This window comes from Sinohyriopsis cumingii, chromosome 7 (assembly GCF_028554795.1).
Source record: "Sinohyriopsis cumingii isolate HCF-2022 chromosome 7, ASM2855479v2, whole genome shotgun sequence".
Lineage (NCBI taxonomy): Eukaryota > Metazoa > Mollusca > Bivalvia > Unionida > Unionidae > Sinohyriopsis > Sinohyriopsis cumingii.
The window spans coordinates 112,412,706-112,436,584 of NC_142967.1; the positions used below are offsets into that span (position 1 = coordinate 112,412,706).

Consider the following 23,879-nt stretch of genomic DNA (forward strand, 5'->3'; position numbering starts at 1 on the left):
TTCTTTCCGAACTACTACAGAACTATATCACAATTATCGTAGTTTCAAGTTTGGCCACACTTGGTTGTTGATTCAAATCTCAGCCATGGGCAACTGCGTTTTACTCGAAAGAGATTTATATAATAATCTAAACCATTTTAATTAAAGTAAACATTTAACTTTAATTATACAATGAGTAGATGGAGTGTCGTAAAAGAATTAAACGAGAAATATTTCCAGGTAACTGAAATTATGGTTCAGTTTCCAAGATGCAATGTTGCCCAAGAAAATTTGCGAAATCCGATTAAATCTATTTGAATGGAGAGAGATAGAGAGAGAGAGAGAGAGAGAGTTTGCTAGATTATTTGTGACGAAACCAGTCAGATTAAATCTATATTAACTTATAAAGTGTTTGCTCGAATGGTTGTGATGAAACCAGCAAAGGCGATAAAAAGGTTTGATTTTGACATTGTAACTGGTAAGAAAACAGAAAACCCCAAATATACACGAGATCAAGCGCAATGGTGCAACGCATGTTTAGTCAATGTTCCGGATAAATCAAGACAATATTTTCATCAATGATACAATGAACGACCAGCTGGCACGGATGATTATTGATCGCCTGGTAGGTGATAATACTTGTTTATCTAGAATAAAATTTATTGTCGAACGTGACCATCATGATGGACTAATTGGGTTATACAGGATAAATTCGACTTCGTTCAGAAATCACCGCACAGGAAAATCTAAACCGGGGATGCTGACTGGCATTGACCGGCCATATTATCAAAACACATAATATGTGAATACGGTTTTTCTTACGCACTTTATCTATTAAACGCGCATAATAGTAATACTCTTTCACTGATGCGAACTGGTATTTTAAACTGCGCACCTCAAATGGTCACATAACATTTTATGAACGCGCGACGGGAAAATGGATTAACAGAACTACGAAGCAGTAAAAAGAAAAACGAATGGGTCGACAGTGTTGGAGAGAATGGAGTTAAAATAGAAGACATGCGACGCTGAGAAAAAGTTTCGATAGTACTAAAAACATTAACCGAGGAGGTTTTGTACCATTCCGGCAAATATCACACGAAAGGCGCTCTGATAGTAATAGTTGACCACAACGCTCATGCGTGGACAGCCAGAGTAACATGATTTCCGCCCAGATTTTATAATGGTAATATTTTTGATGAAATTAAAAATATTGGTAAAAACGATCAGTTTCAATCTGGTTGTTTCAGAGCAATCAAGAATCGGAATCCAATGGTCGGTTTGATCAGTTCTGGCAAATTTTATCGTGTATAATCTCTTCATACGCAGATGAAACTGAAGCATTAAAATACACCGGCGACACAAAAGTCGTAGAAGAATTGATGAAATATTGTTGACAATCGCATCTGTAGTTGTTTATGATTGATGGCAAACATTCTTGGCGCCAAACACCTAGACACTTTCTTAAGGATATACAGCGTTCATTTATTTAATTAGGACATGGAGGTCTCTTTAACACCAAATATAATCCAGATGACGTAATGTATGTTGATATGGTAGCTTGTTATCCTGCTAGTTTTTTGGGGAGAACGGGTGAGTGCGAGCCGTATTTCACGCTATTTGGTCATCAAACGCACATAATTATCTGAAATTCAATAAACAGTCTCTTGTCGGTGGAATCCAATGGAGATCCAATTGATCTAACTGGATTTGTCGAGATTGAATTATCTGAGTTTGCAAAAAATATTCATCTGGCTATTTCTGCTTGGTTTGGTCGTCGTTTGAATAAACAAGATCCAGCAGACTGCTGTGCAAAGAATATATTCCTAAAATCATCATTTGGGACGAAATATGTATTACATCAAAAGACACGTTACACGAATTTCTTGATTGGCTATCAACAAAATCAACGGCTATTATATTGTGTGACGATCAAGGTCAACCTCTTATGTTTACTGGTGAATCTTCATACAAAGGACTCAAAAAGATGTCGTTTATTATGAGATGTTCGAAGACCATAAGGCTTAATAGCGTTGAACAGATTTAAACCAAACAGTATTCAATATGCGATAATGCGCAGTGTAAATCCAGAAACGGTGATTGATGATTTCTTGAACTTTTGGCGCTCTAATGATCTGATAGTTGGATCCAGGAAAGTAGTTAGCAATTCACTTCAAAGTAAAACAAATTGAACTTGATAAGGAAAGTTTCCGACTCCACTGTGTTATCTTCCAGTGGATACTCAACTTCGAAATATTCTCGTTGATCTTCTAGTAACCGGCTCCATGGTGCAGCAAAGACTTGTTCTTAAAGATAACGTTTTGTTCCTGCTGAGGTTGTTGAAAAGGTTCTAGCACAATTGTAATGTTTGACTCTAGAATATGCAATAACATATCACTCGTCGCATTTTGGATTGTCGATGATCGTGTCAAATGGTCAAATGTAGTGTATTCGACAGTATTGATAATCACAAGAATGTCTCAGCTACACAGGATGGTTTATAATGAACCACTTCTAATTATACTAGTATCCAACGGATCCCCACTAAAATCACCTGCGTGCCAATTCACTGAACTTAAGTTACCGGCATGGAAAAAGACAAAAATAGCTGGCTACCAGCGATATAACCCCAAAACTTAACGCGTGTTTGATCTTGATCCTGAACTTTTCATGGTGTTGAAACAACGACAAATATAATCACTGCGCTTATTGTAACACAATAACGTTATGGCATTATTTTCCAAATGACCTTAGACAATTTACCGAAGACCTAATTAATAGCAGTTTGGGCCACACACGCGAAAATGTGGCTCTGACATATGTTAAATTTAACTGAAGTCAAGGAGTTGGTGCTATGATTTGCTAGTGTGTCCATGCTAATGGTAATTGTCTATTTTCAGGAATTGCTTGCAATTGTTCACGGCTAAATCCACATGAGGAGCTGCTAGTCTGTACATTGCAGGCCTGCCCGTCGCTGTTACCATGCTGAAAAGTGTATGTGTGTTTACGCCCCAGACAGGACCAGTTACTCTTTCTTTGCCACCATCAAGTTCACCAGGTTCATATAAATACCCGACTGTTACGTTGCTGCCCAGTTGTCATGTCGGGCCGCTCTGTTTCTTTCCGATTGCATCGATGGGTTTCGCAGCTGTTAAACGCGACTATTACGTTTGGTAGTCTTGCAACATTCACAAGTTATGTACTTTAACAACAATTCCTGTGGTTACTGATGTCCAAACAATCGCACAGCAAGTGTTCGATTCAGTCGTTCAACATTTGGCTGATCAAGATGTCTTTCGACATGTCTGCGTCTGATTCAACATTATTTTGTTACATAAGTGATGTTACTGAATCAATAAAGTCTTTACCAAAATCAACCTGCACCAGTCGTGGCCATCATAAAGGTCCACGTTTATAAACTCGTTCAAACTTGGCTGCGCTTCCTTGTATTTGCTAGCAACTTCGCCTACCGTCAACACATATGTTGAATCATTTTAGGTGGCTGTTTGTAAATTTGCCCTATTGACTGATAACAAATCTGAGGCAATACCAAGCGTGAAACCTGCTGAATTCGCCAGCCTGCTACTCGCTGCTGTATCCTCCCAGTATTCTCTTGGACTATACTAAATTTTGTTCCGTTATTAATTACCAGACAATTGTTTCCCCGTTAGACCCCCACCACTAACATACCACTCAGAGCTGATGTTATGAACCAGTTGGTAAGTGACTCCCTCATATTATTTTCTATTGACTTCAGCGTGTGAATCAACTTGACATCAGCGATATGTCTTTTTCGCAGAGTTTTATTGTTTGAAGCAACGTCAGGAGCATGGCGCGCTGGATCAAATTCATTCACTGGTAGTTCGTCAGGTTTTGGCCGGTTTCCCTCGCCAAGCCTCATACCGAGTCGGGTTCCAGTATCACGCTAATTATATCCCGGTATATGTTTTCGCACGCGGTATTTAGTCCAAGGAGTTCCCTGTAATCTACCGAGTACTGCTGCATTATCACAGCTTCAGCTTTAGCCACTACTTCTAGAAATAGGAAAACTCAGACACTTCTATTTTTGTTCCGTATTTTATACACTTGACTGCAAGTGCCCGTCGACGATTCCTTGTCATTGTTCCTCTTAATCTAATAATATAGGTGCTCGCCTTGCATCCAACACAATATAGGCTCATGCTTATAAATAATACATATTCGTACAGTATGAACGTGACTGACATTTCAGCGTCACAAAGCAAGCACCACCCTCTCTTCCAGCACCATCCAACAATATCAAATTCTGTTCGAGCCTTTATCATTGGTCCGTCTAGATATGGTAAAACTCAAGTATGCTCAACATGATAATGAAATGGCTGACATAAAAGAAACTTTTTAGTAGAGCTATCTGCAGACGGCTAACGATGTTATGATATCCTCAAGGAATTCAGCAATATCGCTAGCGATATTGTTGCAGGAGATTCAACCGCCGATAATTCCTTGTCGCCAGATACAGGTGTTGTTGATTGTATCACAGACATCAATGTTGTACCTTCGGGCGAAGTTCTTGATGTAAGTGTTCATAATAATGTGGTTTACGACGTTATCATGCTTGACAAACAAATAAACCAAGAGAGAATATTTTCACGAGGGAGACATCAAAATAAAGGTGTCATTTACGTTACACAGTGGTGTGCTCATATCCCTAAAGTGATCAGAGATAACTGTACTTTTTGGTTATCGTTAACGGCGTTGATACACATACACTGCGAAATATTCAACAGACTTGATGTCCCGGTGACATGGACATAACTCAGTTTAAAAACGTCTCTGCACATGCTCAGAGAGCACCACATGGATTCATTACAATCAATGTACGCCATCCGAACAGACGATATCGCATTGTGTCAATATAAACTTTCTTTGACCACTTTGAAGATACGATTCATTTTGTTGTAAATCAATGATAGGTCAGTTATTTTATAACACACTAGAACCCCCTTCCACCTACAGGTACTATTTTTGTAAACCTTTTGCCTTCGGTTTGGTTTTCAAAAGGGTCAATTCACTCATATGCTGCACCCATGGACATCACCCCCTTGATGCGTCTGTGGTAGATACAAGGCTCGGATCGGTGTTTTTAAAACTAAAAATCTCATCATTTTTGGATCATTCGAAAAACACCCCAGGTGGGTGTGTTCTAAAACAGGTCGGTCCACAAGCAACCTTGCTGCTAAGATACAAATAACTGTATGATTGGTAACAGTGTTAAATAAATCATGATAATGACTTAGGTGAACTGTAAGTAGATTGAAATGTCTAAATTATCTCTAGCTGATTCCTCATTTTGCTTAGTTTATATTTCCAACTCTTCAATATGCGAGCCGATATGCGAAAGACAGCGCGTTCAATATTCAAGTATTTAACATTGCTCTGTTAACAGTGCTCTCATTTCTTCATTTAGATCCTCTTTTCTTACTTAAATCGTGTGTCTAACATGTATTAAATCGATACGAAATAAAATTCAAGTTCAAAAATTAGAAAAGCAACTCATCAATTTGCAAAGAATATTGCGATTACTCACAAAATTGTATAACTACTTTTTTGGGAGGGGGCAGCAGAGAGATGCCCCCTCCCCCTTTCCATAAACAGTAAAAGTGTTTTCATTTGTTTCTGGATCTTCCTAAGGTGTGTGTGTACGTGTTTCTTTTTTACAATATATTCCGATCAAACATTTATTTAAATACAAATTTTTGATGGGTTATTTTTTCCTCAAGTATATTCTAAAGGGTTGTTTATCCGAACTAGGCTTCAATGTCCTAGTCGAATTCCCTTCCCTTTCATTCTTAATTGACCTTTGCTAAGGGTTATCTATGTCCTGTATAAGCTTGATGTGTATTTGCTATTCTGTTTGTATGTTATAGATTTATATGTAATGACAGCATTAGTGTCAATTTTCCCTTCAATTTTTCCTATGATTTGATTAATAATAATAATGATAATAATAATAATAATACTAAACATTATTTTGTTATTTGGATATTTGGTCCAACAATTAAATATTCGGTCATTTGGAATTCTGATATTAAATTTGATGAGAAACAGTTGCCTTTATAAAGGAACAAAATCCAAATTCTATTATTTTGTATGTGTGTTCATGGTGAGACGTTACTTATTTTGAGTGCGACGGCCATGCCCTATTTAATGAGCCGCATTTCCTTTATTTTCCATCATGCTTCTCTTAATCTATGGGCATTGCCTTGTCTGACAGCGTGGTCTAATTTTGGCCATATCTTGTGTATATGGTATTTTTAAAGCAGAAAAGTGATCCGAAAGGGCCTGAAATCAAATAGGTAAAACCTGTGTTAGTTATCTCCCTACACGTTATAATGAGTAACCCTTAGTGTTGAGTTTATTCCTATCACCCAGTATATGTGTTCTGTTTGTCCATATCTTTCTTATGGGTTTTTCTGAGACTCTTTCACAGGCCTGTTCACCTCGCGTAGCGCCATGTGACTTAGCGCTGCGACGTCTGTGCCGTCATACTTCTCCCATACGCAGGTTCCCTGTGTCCCTCTAAAGTTTATCAATGAGAGAGGAAAAAAAAAGAGAAAGAGAAGAGCATTATGTTTATTAATTTATGAGTACTTATTCGGTTTCCTATTTTCTGTATTGTTGGTTACATTTTAGTAATGTATTATGTTTGAGGATCAGTTGAATGTCTGCTAAATGGGTTGTATACAATTAGTACATTATTTGTTTGTTGCCATGATGTAAGAGATGAGGTTAAAGCTCCAGTCCGCGCTCAGGCTGGTACATACCCCTACTTGGGCTGTAAACTTAAGCCTTCCCCCATCTCCACCCCCAACCCCCTCTGGTCCTGATGCAATGTTTCATCAGGCTACGTCTTGATCGTAATCATCTGACCACAGGTCATCACTGATTTGGTTATAGAATCTGTAATTTTTAAAACATACTGTTGCCATTGTACTCTTCTTCACCTTAGTGTTTCAGTTTTGTCTCAATTTTGCTTACTATTTCTTTGTTTTCTATCTCTTGAGGTAGACCGGAGACGGAACCATCTGTCACCTTTGCCTCTACCGCTATGATTATTGTGTAGTCTTGTCCACCTCTGCCATAACTCCCTTTACGTCTATGCTTTGTGCCTCTAGGATTGGAGTCCCATGGTCATTGGGGTACAAGATATACTTGTTTATCCCCGTGTTTAGCAAAACATCAATGCCGTCAATATTATTCCCCTGTGTTTTAAATGCCATTAAAATATCTGACTGCCGAGGACAATTCTGGGCATCACCTAAGTCCAATATCTGGCAGCCTGGGAGTGGAACGCCAAAAGCTTCTGACTTTCCCCACTCCCCTCCTGCTTTGTTTGGAAGTTTGTGTTTATCTTTGAATCGGTCGGTTGTACATGTTTGTAGCCTCCCACTTGAAACATATCAGTATTCGTTCTGATATGAGTAGAGCTCACAGTAGTTCGAAAATTAATTTAAATGAGTAGGTCTCACACCAATGTATAATATTGTACTTTCCTATACTCTTTTGCTTTTTGTGAACCATTGATTAATGTAGACAGCAGTACACACAAATTCTCACAATTTCGTGCAAATATGAATAATAAAGAAAAATAAATAGACAATTGATTACAAATGATAAATGGTAAAAAGAGAAAAAAAAATGAAAAAATAAGAAAGGACAAAAGGAAAAATAAACAAGAAAAAAGGATTAAAATACAGAAAAACGTGTAAGTTTGTATATGTTCAACTCCTGTGGATTTCCAGGCAGTTTGTTTAGTTCGTGCCATGCCAGACCTTATTTATCAAGAATGAATTTCACAATAATAACTACATTTTGCGGCGGAGACAATGTACAGTGATAAGCAGAGTTTATTCATTCCTTCAATAGACAGCTTCTTGTAGTCAGTCTTAACTGCGTTGGAAACGGGCATAGCTGCCATAAAGCAAGACTATGCAAAGCATATTGATCTACAAATTAATTTCTTACACTATAGATTAGGCAGTGGCCTATCGATAAGCTTTGTGTAAGGGCCCGCATAAATGCCCAATATCTTAGCTACGCCACTGGTTGGGAATCCAAGTATGTATATTTGTATGTTATATAAATATAATGTATGTATAATATTTACGCTGTATATTTGATATGCCACTCATTGTATAAGGTTTTCATTAGAAGGAGACTCGGCAATCCGCGTTTCCCCTCCAAGAAAAATGTATAACAAAATCTGTTTGTGTGTCAATGATACGGCGCACATACTATTCATAGCTATACATACACACGCATATATATATATATATATATATATATATATATATATATATATATATATATATATATATGTATATGTGTGTGTGTGTGTGTGTGTCTGTGTCTGTGTCTGTGTCTCTCTGTGTGTGTGTGACCACGAACTGTGCAAAACTAGTATCTAATTAGCCTAAGTGCTTTCGACTCTTAATGAATCTTTTCCAAAGGCAAATACAAGACATACGCAAGACAAAAAAAAAATAAAACAGACAAACCTTTTTCTTTGCAAATCTTTACATGATTGTGACTTGTTGCCGATGCTGGAAGATATTTTATATTGACCTAGAAATCGATGGGCCATATGTAAATTTATGTACGAGCAAATTATATCCAGGATATTCCATTGTTATAGTTGCAATTATGAATAAAATTATCATTTTGCTGTCGCCATGTTTTCTTTTAAACAATTCTCTAAATTCGCTTATCAGTCACCCAATAACCTTTAATTACAACTATAACAATGAAATATCCAGGATATAATTTGCGCGTACATAAATTTACATAAAATAACAGATGTCGCTATGGCTCATCAATATCTAGGTCACTATAAAATATCTTCCAGCATCCGATACAAGTCATAGTCATGATGAAACGTTTTGCAAAGACAACGGTTTTTCAGCTTTATTTATGTGTCTTGTCTATGTTTTGTATTTGCCTTTGAAAAAGACTCATTAAACGTCGAAAGTGCTTAGGCTACTTAGATAATAGTTTTGCACTGTTCGTAGTCAGTGTATTACATTGATCATAAATAATCCTTGACAAACAAGAGCCCTTGCTGGATCCAGTGCACTTGAAAGGACTGCTATTCGCCATATGACTTTTATTCTTTATGTATATATATATATATATATATATATATATATATATATATATATATATATATATATATATAGCTAGATAGATATATAGATAGATAGATAGATAGTGAGAGGGTATTATCTACTATTGCAGATAGCCAGCATTGAATATTTGTAAATTGTGTGTAATCTGTGTTACCTATATGTGAGTACTCAGGCTCTTTCTGGATTTCAGGTCTGCAAGACGAATTTATTTGGTTGCATTAGAGACGTTGTCAAAAATTGTCAGCTTCTCATTGAAGCAAGTATGTTTATTGCTTATAAGGTTTTTCGTGTTGCCCAAGCAGTTTGAAACCTCAAAAATAAAAGGAATATTCCATCATTAAAGGCTAAACACAAGAATCGCAACAAAACATTTGGTAGCGTGGAAACAAAACATTTGGTAGTGTGGACACAAAACATTTGGTAGTGTGGACACAAAACGTTTGGTTGTTATTCCTGGATTTTTTCATGTTAATTCCTCTTAAAGATTGAAAAGGTTTTGATTGCATTTGAATAGAAAATTAGCTGTTTTAGATTACTCATAAACATATATATTTTAAAACCTGTCACTGATCTTGCAAAAGTCAGTCTCACTGTACATTGTATTAAAATAGATCGAAATTAGAAAGACCGATTCCTGAAGCTCCTGGGAGTAGTATCACCTGTAACGACTATGAGAATCAAGTGGGCAGCAAGGCAGAGGTTCATTATTTTATGGAACCCTTAGGTATGTCAAGGTTTTCCTGAATTTGTTGTTCAAATAAAAGACTGCGACATTTAAATGAAAAATGAAACCATTCTTCAGTATTTCATATATCTATCTATCTATCTATCTGTCTATCTGTTTGTCTGTCTATCTATCTATCTATATATATATATATATATATATATATATATATATATATATATATATATATATAAGTATGCTTACAATGCATAACTTGTTAATGTAAATCGATCTGTTGTTTGTTTGCAACTCATTAGACGCAATCATGTTTCTAATCTTAGAATATTTTTTTATCAAGTTTTAATGATTTTTCAGAGATGCATGATTTAAAGTAGCACAATATTACATTTTCAAATCTCAGCCATTCTTTTGCTCTGTGCATCATTACTTCCCCCTGCGGGTCCGGGGTTGTAGAATTGGCCCGACGTGCCTCGCTACGTGTCGTAAAAGGCGACTAAGTAGAGGCAACCTGTTTGCCGTGGGTTGCGTCCCGTGTCGGGGGAGGAAAGGATCCTGGTAGTTGAGCAGTGGCTTTCCCTGCAATACACTACTTTGGCCTCTACTTCTCTTAGACGGGTGGTCGGGATGGGCCCGGTTCCGACAAATCGGCTGGTCACGCCGAGCCCTAGGAGGTCTTTATTAACTTTCTCACCTTCTTTCTCTCTCTCCTTGTATCTCTCTTGATACCACCGTTGCCCCTATATTCTTTTCCTTTATATTTCCCTTTTCCAAGTCTTAGAAGGCGGTGGCTTAACGGGTCAATCGGGGGGTAATTTTACCGACCTTAGAAATTGGCGACTTCAGGGTCACTCAAAGGTAATTTTATCAACTGAGTATGGCATCTGTGTATCCCTGACACTTGAAAAGTGTCCCCTTGTTGGGCTCCTTGGTGGGTGGGGAGCACGGGTGCTGAATTTTTATTCAAGCCAAAATGGAAAATCAAAAAAATCAAAATAAGCGTACCAAAACGGGAACTGACTCAGATGATGAACCATGTAGTGTGGAATCGTTTCCTCGCTTCATGGTCATCAAATCAAAAGATGAAACCAAACCCCTAGCCGCACTATCGCCATTTATAATCGAAAAGACTATACTTGGATTAGTCGGCAAACCAAAAAGCGTTAAAAAGATTAAATCAGGTGGTCTGCTTGTGGAGTGCGAACGTAAAGCACACACAGAGAACATTCAAAAAATTCAAGCATTTCATGACATCCCAGTGACTTTTTTCGCACACACATCTCTAAATACATCAAAAGGCGTCATTCGTTGCCGTGACTTGGCTGGAGTCAGCGACAAAGACATCGTAGAGGGGATGAAAAGTGAAGGTGTCACTGCAGTTCGTAGGATTCGTATCAAACGAAACAACGATCTGTACCTAAAGTTGTCAAAGTTGGGTTCTTACAAGTTAGGGTTGAGGTATACATACCAAATCCCCTCCGATGCTACAAATGTCAAAAATACGGTCATCATGAAGACCGCTGTTCCAGAAACCAAGTATGTGGACGATGTGGAGACCCTTCTCATCGGGAATCCGAGTGCAAAGCCACTCCGCATTGCGTCAACTGCGGCAAGGAACACCATGCAAATTCAAAAGATTGCGATATATGGAAACAGGAGAAGGAAATCCAAAGGATCAAATACACATCCAACATCCCGTATCCAGAGGCCAGGAAGCTTGTACAAAATAGAACATCACTCCCCGGCCCATCCTTCTCAACCATAGTAAAAAGCAATCAAAAAGCAACGAAAGACGCCCAAACCCAAACAGACCCACCTGAATCCCCTTCCGTCTCGAACATATCGCATTACAAACCCCCAAAAAACTCAACATCGACGCAAACAACGTTCAACAATCCTCCACCATCAAAATCACCAAAGAGTAAGAAAAAGTCGACAGGAAATAGGCAGCAAAAAGGGTCTGATGACCCAATAAAACTGCACAATAGGTTTGGAGACTTTGAGGATATGGATGCAGAAGAATCTGCCCCATGTCCTCAAGGTGGCTCCAGACCTAACAACAAAAAATTCACCCCCGTACTTCCTCCAGATAAATAACCAAAGACATTGCCTCCGCGAAAGGACTAATCTAGCTCCAGAATCTTCACTATTAACTTGTAATGAAGAACACCATCATACAATGGAACTGTAGAGGACTTAAAGCCAACTACAATGATATTCTTTTGCTCTTAAACGAACGTGATCCTGCAGTACTATGTCTTCAGGAAACATTTTTGAAAGATACAGATAACATCACACTTAAAAACTACTCCCTGTTTAACAACTACTCTCATAATGTTGATAGGGCATCAGGAGGAGTTTCTGTTATTGTGAACAACAGAGCTCCTCATAGCTTCATTCATTTAAACACCAGTTTACAAGCCATTGCTGTAAGCGTCACTCTACATAGAGTGATTACATTTTGCTCTATTTATTTACCACCAAACACTAACCTAGTACCAAACGAACTCGACAGTCTTGTTCAACAGCTTCCCGCACCCTTTGTTTTACTCGGGGATTTTAATGCCCATAACATTTTATGGGGATCGAATCATATAAGTGACAGAGGTCGCAAAGTTGAAGACTTTATTTCTAGACACGATCTGTGTCTATATAATACCAAAACACCTACATATTTACACCCAGGCACGGGTACATACACAAGCATCGATTTGACAATTTGTTCTCCTTCTCTGCTTTTGGACTATGAATGGAAGGTCGCTGATGACCTTCATAGCAGCGATCACTTCCCAATCTTTCTTGTAAATCTTAACTCTACAGTCGATGAAGTAATTCCACAATGGAATTTAAAGAAGGCCGACTGGGCCAAGTTTGAAACACTGTGTAAAACTAGGCTGAATGAGGATACAGTTTTCAATGTTGACGACACCATTCAGCATTTTACATCTATTTTAATAGAGATTGCAGAAGAATCCATTCCCAAGTCCTCGCCATATTGTAAAAGAACCCAAAAACCTTGGGTGACTAAGGAATGTAAGGAAGCCATTAAACTACGCCGAGAAGCATTAAGGAAATTTAATAATCAACCGACGCCCGAAAACTTAAATATATATCGCATTGCCCGGGCCAAAGCTCGCCGCATAATCAAAGAAAGTAAAAGAGCATCATGGAAGAAGTATGTTTCTTCTTTAAACTCTCGTTCCTCTGTTAAAAAAGTTTGGGACACTATACGCAAAATAAACGGAAAGAGAAAGCAAAACCCTCTCCGACATCTGACACTGAACAATAACAACTTTAGTTCAAAACGTGACATTGCAAATATTCTTGCTGACAGTTTCTCGAAAAATTCCTCATCATCTAATTATTCAGAAGCCTTCCGAAAACTTAAAACTCAAAAAGAAAAGTCACGTTTAAAATTCACATCCAACAACTCGGAAAGTTATAATCAATTGTTCTCACTATCGGAGCTTAGGGAGGCTTTAGATAAGGCCCATGATACATCCGCTGGGCCTGACGAGATACATTACCAGTTTCTGAAACACCTTCCAGAATCATCATTAACATCTCTTTTGAAACTCTTCAATGATTTATGGATTACTGGTAATGTACCAAAAATCTGGAAAGAAGCAACTGTAATACCAGTCCCCAAACCCGGTAAAGATAGCGAAGACCCCAACAGATATCGACCAATTGCACTCACAAGCTGTGTGTGCAAAACAATGGAACGAATGATCAATTCTCGGCTTGTCTGGTATTTGGAAACTAACAATTTAATATCTCCTTTCCAAAGTGGCTTTCGATATGGCCGGAGCACCAATGATCATCTGGTTAGACTGGAAACATTCATTCGCGATGCATTTATTAAGAAAGAACATTTAGTAGCGGTTTTCTTTGATTTAGAAAAGGCCTATGACACGACATGGAAGTACGGGATACTAAATGACCTGAATGATCTAGGTCTAAAAGGCCGTCTGCCCTCTTTCATATCCAGCTTTCTCTCCGACAGAGAATTCAAAGTACGAGTGGGCTCTACCCTCTCAGATCTGCACGAACAAGAGATGGGTGTGCCCCAGGGCAGTATTTTATCTGTGACGCTCTTTAACATCAAAATTAATAGCATCACCAAGTGTTTGACTCCTGGTGTGGATTGCTCGTTATACGTTGATGATTTTCTAATATGTTATCGGTCAAAGCACATGCATACAATTGAAAGACAACTGCAGCAAAATATAAACAAAATTCAAAATTGGGCCAGTGGAAACGGTTTCAAATTCTCGAAATCAAAAACGGTATGCATGCATTTCTGTCAACTACGAAAACATCACGATGAACCGAACCTCACGCTGGATGGAACACCTATTCCAGTTGTTGAGGAAACCAAATTTTTAGGTATAATCTTTGACAGAAAACTGACCTTTATTCCACACCTAAAGAACTTAAAAGCTAAATGCTTAAAAGCACTTAACCTACTTAAAGTAGTAGCGCACACTGACTGGGGTGCTGATAGAAAAGTCATCCTAAATTTATACAGAACGTTTATTCGCTCCAAAGTGGACTATGGTTGCGTTGTGTATGGTTCAGCCAGAAAATCGTATCTTAAAATGCTTGATCCAATTCATCATCAGGGAATAAGACTGGCTCTGGGAGCATTTAAAACATCCCCGTGTGAAAGCCTTCTAGCTGAGGCGAATGAACCACCGTTATCGCATCGTAGAGAAATGCTTTCCGCACAGTATGCTCTCAAATTAAAATCAAACCCTCTGAATCCTGCTTTTTCGGCTGTTTTTCAACCCAAATACAAAACTTTATACGAAAATAAACCAAACGCCATACCTTCCTTTGGCATTAGAATATCATCCAGCCTTGACACTACAAATATAGACCTTTCTAAAATTCAGAAAACATCGATCTCTGAAACACCACCCTGGCTAATTAAACAACCAAAAGTACGTTTTACGCTACACGATGGAAAAAAATCCGAAACAAACCCTTCTATCTTCCACAACTCTTACCATGAACTCCTCACCGAATTTAAAAACTACACCAGAATTTACACTGATGGATCAAAGGATGAGGAAAAGGCTGCTGCAGCCTTTGTTTGTGGAAATCACACAACGCAAGTTCGCTTACCAAATGGAGCATCAATTTTTACAGCCGAAATCAGAGCAATAGACCTTGCTCTGCAACACATAGAAAAGAACCGTATTTTAAACTGTATCATCTTCTCCAACTCGCTATCAGTACTCCAGTCACTACACAATAGAAAACTGGGGAACCCATTATTGAAAAACATACTCGTAAAAAATACCGAGCTGAGTGTCTCCCACAATATAATATACTGTTGGTTACCTAGCCACATTGGTATTAAAGGTAACGAAAAAGCAGATCGCGCTGCTAAAATGGCCCTTTCTCAAGAACCAACTGATTTTAAAATACCATATACTGATTTTAAACCTTGTATCAGAAAGTTCTTACGTCAGAAGTGGCAGGCATCATGGAATGATGCTGTAAATAACAAACTTCACGCAATCAAACCGACTCTAGGAGAATGGACTCCTTCCTACAGAACCATTCGTAGGGAGGAGGTAGTCATTGCAAGAATCCGAATTGGTCATACTTTTATCACCCACACCCACATACTAAAAGGTGACGACCCACCAGAGTGCGTTTCTTGCAATGAACCATTCACTGTCAAGCACTTTATGATAGAGTGCTTTGACCTACAACCAACGCGCGATCGTTATTACATTGTGCATGACATGAAAGAACTTTTTGATAATATAAACATCACTCGTATTATAGAGTTCTTGAAAGCCGTAAATATTTACTCTAAACTCTGACTTTTATGCTATCACCTTGTGCAGTTTTATGCAATATATATACCGTCCCATTTTAATACCTATTGATCATTTTTACATCTCCCGTTGAGCGGGAACCTTTATTTTGCACCGTTATCATCTTACCGTTTTTTAATTTCAACCATTTGTTCTTTTATATCGCTGGTCGATATAGGACCTTTTATAAGTTTTAAAAGATTATAGAAATAACACTTTGTTTGGCGCTAAATAGCCTAACAGTGCCGATGCGCCGTTAAAAATCAATCAATCAATCAATCAATGCATCATTACTACTTGTAGAATAAATTGAATGACAAACCTAAATACAAAACTACGTTTTGTACAAATTTTGCAATGTAACGAGGGTTATCTTTTGATCATGCAATAATGGTAAGGTCACATCTTTTGAAGTCCTTAAAATTACATAACAAATTAAGAGAAGTATCATACTGGTTTGTTACTTTGATATAGTGGCTTCTTGATTTATATAGCATCCTTTGGGATAGATTTGTAGTTTTGTCAGAGTAGCCTTTATTACGAGATCAAATTATGTCGTTATTCTATCATCTGAATATTGTGATCGGTATGAAAGCCGTAAATGATAGTAATGATGTATATATTTTAACAATACTATCAATGTTTCAATGTTTAATATGTAAAGAAATTTGATACCGAGAATCACCTTTGCCAATGACATCCGCTGATGCATGTAAAGATGTGCAAACTCAGGAAATTAATAGTTGGGAGTGATCCGGAATACGATGAAAATTATGTCATGTTTCATCGTTATGTTTTCCTCTCATGTATTGTATCTGCAATGGTTGGCAAAGAGACGATATATCATTAGCACTAATCGATATGTATGCCATGATTGTGCATGTTTAGCAGAGTAATGTGCATATTTTGACCTTTTATTGATATAGAGGGCATCACAGTGTCACAGTCAAAAAATATTTAATGATATTTTGATTCTGAATTAATGTATTCAAGTCGTTTTCGAGTCAAGGAGCTCTCACAGTTGTCAAAATCGTCATCATCATAAAGCAACGTTTCAAACTTTACTTATGGTTTTCATTTTGATTTTCAGATGGAACCATCTATTACGAGAATACACGTATACATACATGAGAAAAGTACGGATACCAGAGTGCATGAATAAATACATGAGAAAAGTACGGATACCAGAATATATTGATAAATACATGAGAAAAGTACGGGTACCAGAATACACGTATAAATACATGAGAAAAGTACGGGTACCAGAATACACGCATAAATGCATAAATACATGAGAAAAGTACGGTCTCCTAATAAATTAGAATTCAGTTGAAGCATTTATAATGTTACTACGCATGAAAAAGTATTATCTAATGTAAATACAAACTTCGTTTCAACTTTATTTTCTTGACGAATTCGAATGCACGATGGTCTCAGTTGTTTCCTTTGCGTTTGTTGCCATATGTGGAAGTAGGAGTTTATCGTTATTTCATGATATATAAGTATCTCCGTTAGGATTCAATATTCGGCGTAGTAAACGAAACTTATCAAATGAACTAAAATTAAATATGTATCTTATGACGATCCAAAATGTGCACATGCATATGCAACCCCTAGTTCAGGCCTGTAGATTTAATGATTATGCCTATTTTTATTTTTTTTAATTTTTGTTTGTCAATTTGTATATAAAATTGAGAATACTGAAGCGTTAGGATTTAATAATCTAAATAACTACGTTTTGACGTAATTTCACTCCCTTTTGTATGATACTCGAAATTTTAAAATTATGTGGTGGACTCTAATTGGGAAAGAGATTTTTGAACTACGTATAAATTATGATTTTTGCTAAGCCAGTCTGTACATACTAACACTTGTTATTTGCATGATCTTAGGTGAATATTGATAAATTATTTGCACAATATGTAATATTTTTCATCATCAAAATACTGTAGGTTGAGATATCTTTTGTAGTATTTGATATTAAGAGTTATTGAATAAAACTATTTTGACTTGAAAGACTTGTATATAACATTCTGACTTTAGCGCATGATCTAAGGATTGAATATCAAAAGGTTAGAGAAACTTGTCCTTTTGATTTAGTTGAAAACATATATAATTTTAGTCTAATATGGGAAATGTGTATAGAACTCAGAGAAGAATAAATAATCCCAAAGCAATCTAGGAAGGTTTATATTATATTGTTCCACTAAGAATATGAATATACGTAGCTATCATAATCACATTGCTATATTGTGCTATTCCCACATGTTTTATATTCACGTATGCAACTACTATTTCTAAATTATACCTCTGATATAAAAATGTAGTTGCTGCATGTGCTTTTCTATTTCTTTCTCATTTTATATTTACGCAATATTCTACACGACACTATTACGACAATAACGGTCTGCTTCTATTTGTATGATGTAAAATAATATGCAGTAAATACTGGTCCACAAGAAGCAGTATAAATACCGAATTATGGTGACAGTAGGGCGGATACAATTTCTGAATTTGAAATTGGAGCAAGATACATAAAATACATTGTAAATGTTGTGCTTCATTACATGTTTAGTGAACAGAGGTCGGACAATTAATTCATTTCCTACTGAAGTTAATACTAATATATTAACAAAAAAGAATATTTATTTTCCACTGGCGTAGCATACAGACCACATGCTTCCATTCATCAGACTTCATATGCCAGTAAAGCAAAAGGAAATTAAATACAGAATATCAAAATAAAGACAAATATTTTCTAATCAGCTATAGTACATAGCATGAAGTTTGCGAAATTATTAATGGAAACATATTAATTTCGGTTACTAGCGAAATGGTACATTTCAAAATGACCGCTCCGGTGGCCTAGTTGTTAGAGCGTCAGCCTCGGATGCAGGAGATCGTGGGTTCGATCCCCGGTCGAGTCATACCAAAGACTTACAAAACTGGTACTAACAGCTGCCTCGCTTGGCGCTCAGCATTAAGAGGTTAGTGTTAGGACTGGTCGGCCTGGTGTCAGGTTAATGTGATTGGGTGGGGCATCATATTACATGCCTGCAGCATGATGCCCCAGTGCTAGACATCACTATAAACTGTCACAATGCAGACATCGTAGCGATATGACTGAAATTATTTTTTAAAGCTACGTTAAAAATCAAATGACACACGCACACACACACATTTCAAAATGTTGAGCATTATATTGATATTTCCCACGAACAGACCGGTTATGAAGCTGTTTAGTATTTTATGTATTACCTCATCAACAGACTGGTTATCTGGCTTTAAACTAATTAGTGGTCCGATACTGATACCAAACATATTATTATTTTACATTTGTATATGTGGACAACCACATACATCAAGCATGCACTACACTAATAAGGATGATATCCTAAGCAAACTAAATCATAATGATCAACGCTTATCTAATTCCGAAAGATTATAACAATCCATGTCGCATTTCAAGAAATATTTATCATGTCCGTACGTTGTAGATGTAAAAAAGTGAATTAATACAATCTGTCTCGTGCTGTTTCTCTGACTTTAATATGTGTCTGCTATTCACATATACATGCATGAAAATTCCACCGATGGCATTACGTATTTGCAGAACCTTACATTTTAAACAATTGCTTGTGTAACGGTGATATTTTGGATGCCTTCAGTTTTCTTAATTAGATTTATTATGTTCTTGAATCATATATTAAGATTTGTTTACGGCATCTAATAGGTTAATGTTTCAATTGCATCTTTGTGACATTAAAATTTTATATATTTAGATGTTTGGTCCTATGGCCAAAGTCAGCGTGGATTAAAATTTCAGCTAATATTTGCTCCCTTTGATGCAACAACTAATATAAACAATACCGAATACAATCCTGAAAAAAAAAAAAAAGATAATGCAGTCGCAATGTCAACCTCTAGTCGTAATCTAGTCACATTAAAGTGTAAAAATGGCTACAATTAGAAGAAGAAAACAGGTTATTTCAATACAAAGAACTTTTAACTCTAGCAGGAAATTGAAAATGGAAAATATTAAATCTATTTACTAACCAATGGGTACATCTCAAGACATTCAGTAAAGTAATTTTTATTTCCCCAACGGCAAACTAGTTCTCTAAAATAGTTAGAAGATACCTGTTTCTGTGAAGCATTTTACCATTTGTCCATATCGTGTTGGAGTTTAAGAACATTTACGTCCCCTATACATTCTGCCATTAACACGAAAACCAATATAGTACGCTAATCGAATTGGTAAGAAAACAAGTTATTCGGAAATGATATTTTGTAATTGAACATCTTTGTATAAAACATTTGTTACGGTATTTAGAAAGAAATCTAACCACGTGGTAAATTTGCGTTAATTTATAACTATTCTTGTCAAGACTTTGCATTTCAAAATAGAAATAGAATGAGTTCCATAGAATAGTGAAGTGTTAGAATCTTCTTACGGAGACTATTTTCGTGCACTTTGAGTCCTTATGTACAATCCTTTCTACTAGGAGGAATGATCTCGTGATCGAGTGGTTTGAATAGCTGGTGCATGTGGGTTAGGCCATATATGGCGTTACTCTGCAAACATGTCCATGTGTTAGGCACACTGAAATGTACTTGTCCTTTGAGTTGCCCTATTGGATAATCCTTACAAATCATTTCCGGTCAACACGACCACAGATTTATGTGTTAGAGAGTATGAAAGAATTTTTTTAAAATAAATATTAAATAAAATTAATCAATATAAAAGAAACTCGCAAAATTAGTATTTAATAAAAAAAATAGAAATAAAATCTTACAAAAGTATATTAATAACCAAGAAGTGTTCTAAACAACGAAAAGTAACAAAATAATTCAAAGATGTGGATCCTTGAGTACGAAATAACAGGGTTAGTAGTTGACCTAAAATTGTGAACCTTGTAAAACAAAATCACATTTTATGGAATTCAGTTCGTGTCATTTTGTTATGATCACGTTTTATTGATAGCAGTAATATCTTGCTGCTGTGTACACATGGGTGAGGTCTGATAGGTATGTTTGACTAGATTTCGACAGTGAAACGTAGCATAGAGAACAAATGTTGTGTTTGATTCTGGATCGAATGGATAGCCAGTGTAGGGTACAGAGCAGCGGGGAGGTGTGCTCTGATCGTGGTACCCTACGTATCATCCGAGCACCTGTGTTTTGAACTTTTTGAAGTTTCTGGAGCAGATATTGAGATGAACCAGACAGAATTGAGTTACAATAGTCCAGTCTTGAAAGTGCTAATGAACACACAAGTGTATTAGTGACATCAACTGAAAGATATTTGCGAATGGCGCTGATGCATCTCAGCTCAAGACATGCAGCCTTGCATATGATTATGACATGTTGGTGCAATGTGAGAGTACTGTCCAGAGTAACACCTAGGTTTCGTACTGACTGGGTGAATTTACTGTTGGTGCTGCTGATATTTAGTGTTTGAGATAAAGGATGTGAATGAGAAAGTCTTTGTGTTGTAATCAGAATGGCCTCAGTTTTATCATCATTCACCTGCAGCTTGTTGCATGTCATCCATGATTACACATCAGAAATGCACCTCTCTACACCTTGGATGGTAGCATCAACTTCAGTTGGGTGGCTAGATTTGTATATTTGGGTGTCATCAGCGTACAACTGGTGATACACTGGATGATGATCCATGACACCTGAGAGCGGCTGAGTGTATATAATGTGGACAACACGTCCAAGAACAGACCCCTGTGGAACACCACAGCAAATATCAACTGGGATGGAGTGTATTATATTTGTAGACACAATTTGTGTCCTGTTGACCAAGTAGGACTTAAACCACAGTAAGGCTGTATTATGAATGCCATATACATTCTGGAGACGGTGAAGTAATATATCATGGTCTATTGTGTCACTGCTGCAGACAAGTAAAGGAGGGTGAGGACTGTAATATTTCCGCTATTTAAAGCAGAAATAATGTCATTAACTACTTTTAGAAGAGTAGTTATGTACTTTGGCAAGGGTGATATGCAGATTGTACATTGCTAAAAAGATTGTTTGAATTCAGATGAGATACAAGCTGGGATAGAACAACCTTTTCTAAGATTTTGTATATGAAACGGATATTAGAAAATGGGTGGTAGTTCTTTAAATTGTCATGCTCTAGTGTTGGTTTCTTCAGCAGAGGCTTTACAATGGCAGTTTTGAAAACTGTTTGGGGATTCCCCAGAGTGAAGGCAATACTGGATCTAAGCACTCAAGCAGCAGTGATGTTGGAAATGTATCAAGTTTACATGACTTTGGTGCGCTCTTCGTCAGGATTGTACGTACGAAATTCATAGGGACAGGTTAAAATGCAGCTAACAGTTGCCGCTCAAATTCTGTATCCCAACTATATGGTGACGACGAGTCAATGGAAATTGTGGTGTCAAGTTTTCTCTAATGGTTTGTACTTTGTCACAGAAGAAATTTGCAAACATGTCAGGAAGGTCGACTGGTGCGGTGTAGATTTGTTCCCTGACACAAAATTAAATATATATATATATATATATATATATATATATATATATATATATAAAAGTGTGTGTGTGTGTGTGTGTGTGTGTGTTACGTGTTTAGCCTCTAATAAACAGTAATAAGAGAAAGAGTGAAAACAACAAAGATTGAAACATTTCACAAATTATTTATTTCCCTGGAAAAAAACACTGTAAAATTGAAACATTAAGACCTTACGGTTTAAGAATCGAATCCAAAAAATAATCCAAGTATAATCCTCGAATTAAATTGTAGAAGTCCTAGTAATGAAATATTTTAATGAATTCAAGTCCGAGTCCCGACGAAATATCCAAAATGGAAGGCGATGACGTATACTGTTGTCAGCATAAAGCTGATGTGTTTACAGTTCTTTGTGAACCACAGACTTTAAAATCCCGATGTTTGAATTTCCGAATAAAATTTAAATAAATTTCTGTTTCAGAATTCTGGATGAGCACTCAAATATTTACAGGAAAACAATTAATCTATTAGAATCTAAATAATCTGAACAAAAATAAAAATATAACTGCACAACTGCCGAATTTCTCTATAAACAAAGGTTATACAGTAACTTAAGACGGAAAACGATTTCCGGATGAGGATTTTTTTTCCAGAAGTATTTACGTCTAAAAGCACGTAGTTTCAGTATGACCTTGACAAAAAACAATCATTGTACTCTAAAGAATAAAATACAAATAAAGAGATGTTCACTTGTCTCGGTGATTTCTGAATCAAGGTCGGGAACTAGGTCAGCATAACATACCAAGTTAGGTGCTTATGAAAAGTATCAGGTCAAACTGAATTTTCTGGCAAATATCAAATTTCTAGTAAACAAAATTACATTATTTCGGCATATAATGAAATAAAAAATAAAAACGATTTTAAAACTTACAAACAATTAAATTAAATCAATTATAAATTACACTTCTCCCCATACAGAAAGAGAAAGATTTATATGATAAACCTTTCTTTCCATTTATACATGTAGTTAAGGAGAACATTTATAAATTGCACACATTGTACATTAAATAATACAGTGTTATACTGGCGAAAGTGCATCTGCTATTAAATTATCTTTCCCCTTGATGTGCTTGATTTCAATATCATATTCCTGTAACAACATACTCCACTTGGTAGCCTTTTAGTTTTATTCTTCATCTTGCCGATGAAAGTAAGGGGGTTGTGGTTACTAAACACAATAATCGAAGGAGATGAACTAATGTACACTTTAAAATGTTGTAATGCCAATATCAAAACCAAACATTCCTTCTCGATTGTTGAATAGTTTCTTTGGTGTTTATTTAATTTCTTAGAAAAATAACATACTGGATGATCAATATCATGTTCATCTTCTTGAATTACAGCTGCTCCAACCCCAACGTCACTTGCATCAACATACAGTTTAAATGATTGGCTGAAGTTTTGGAGCTCTAAGAACTGGCGCGCTTTTAAGTATGGCTTTTAACTTGTCGAAAGCCTCTTTACATTTTTTCAGTCGAAAGGATCTTGTTTTTCTTACTCAATACATTTGTCCGGGTTCATCAATTATATACAAATTGGAACAAACGTTCCAACATGAACCAGCCATACCTAAAAATCGTATCAGTTGATTTTTACTCACGGTACAGGGAATTCAGAGTTAACCTCGATCTTAGCATCTAGAGGTTTAACTTGTCCATGTCCCACGATATGCCCTAG

The 23,879-nt window shown here is 36.6% G+C and overlaps 1 protein-coding gene across 1 annotated transcript in view; it reads left to right on the forward strand.

The window, feature by feature from the left end:
* The window catches only part of LOC149795942 (uncharacterized), a 154,494-nt gene extending 136,500 nt beyond the window's left edge, over positions 1-17,994 (forward strand). Inside the window, exons 14-15 of the mRNA XM_089965862.1 lie at positions 9,755-9,867; positions 16,750-17,994. Coding sequence (XP_089821988.1) covers positions 9,755-9,867; positions 16,750-16,790 — 154 coding nt within the window. The 3' untranslated portion in view covers positions 16,791-17,994. The remainder of the gene's footprint in view (positions 1-9,754; positions 9,868-16,749) is intronic.
* Positions 17,995-23,879: the final 5,885 nt, after the last annotated feature.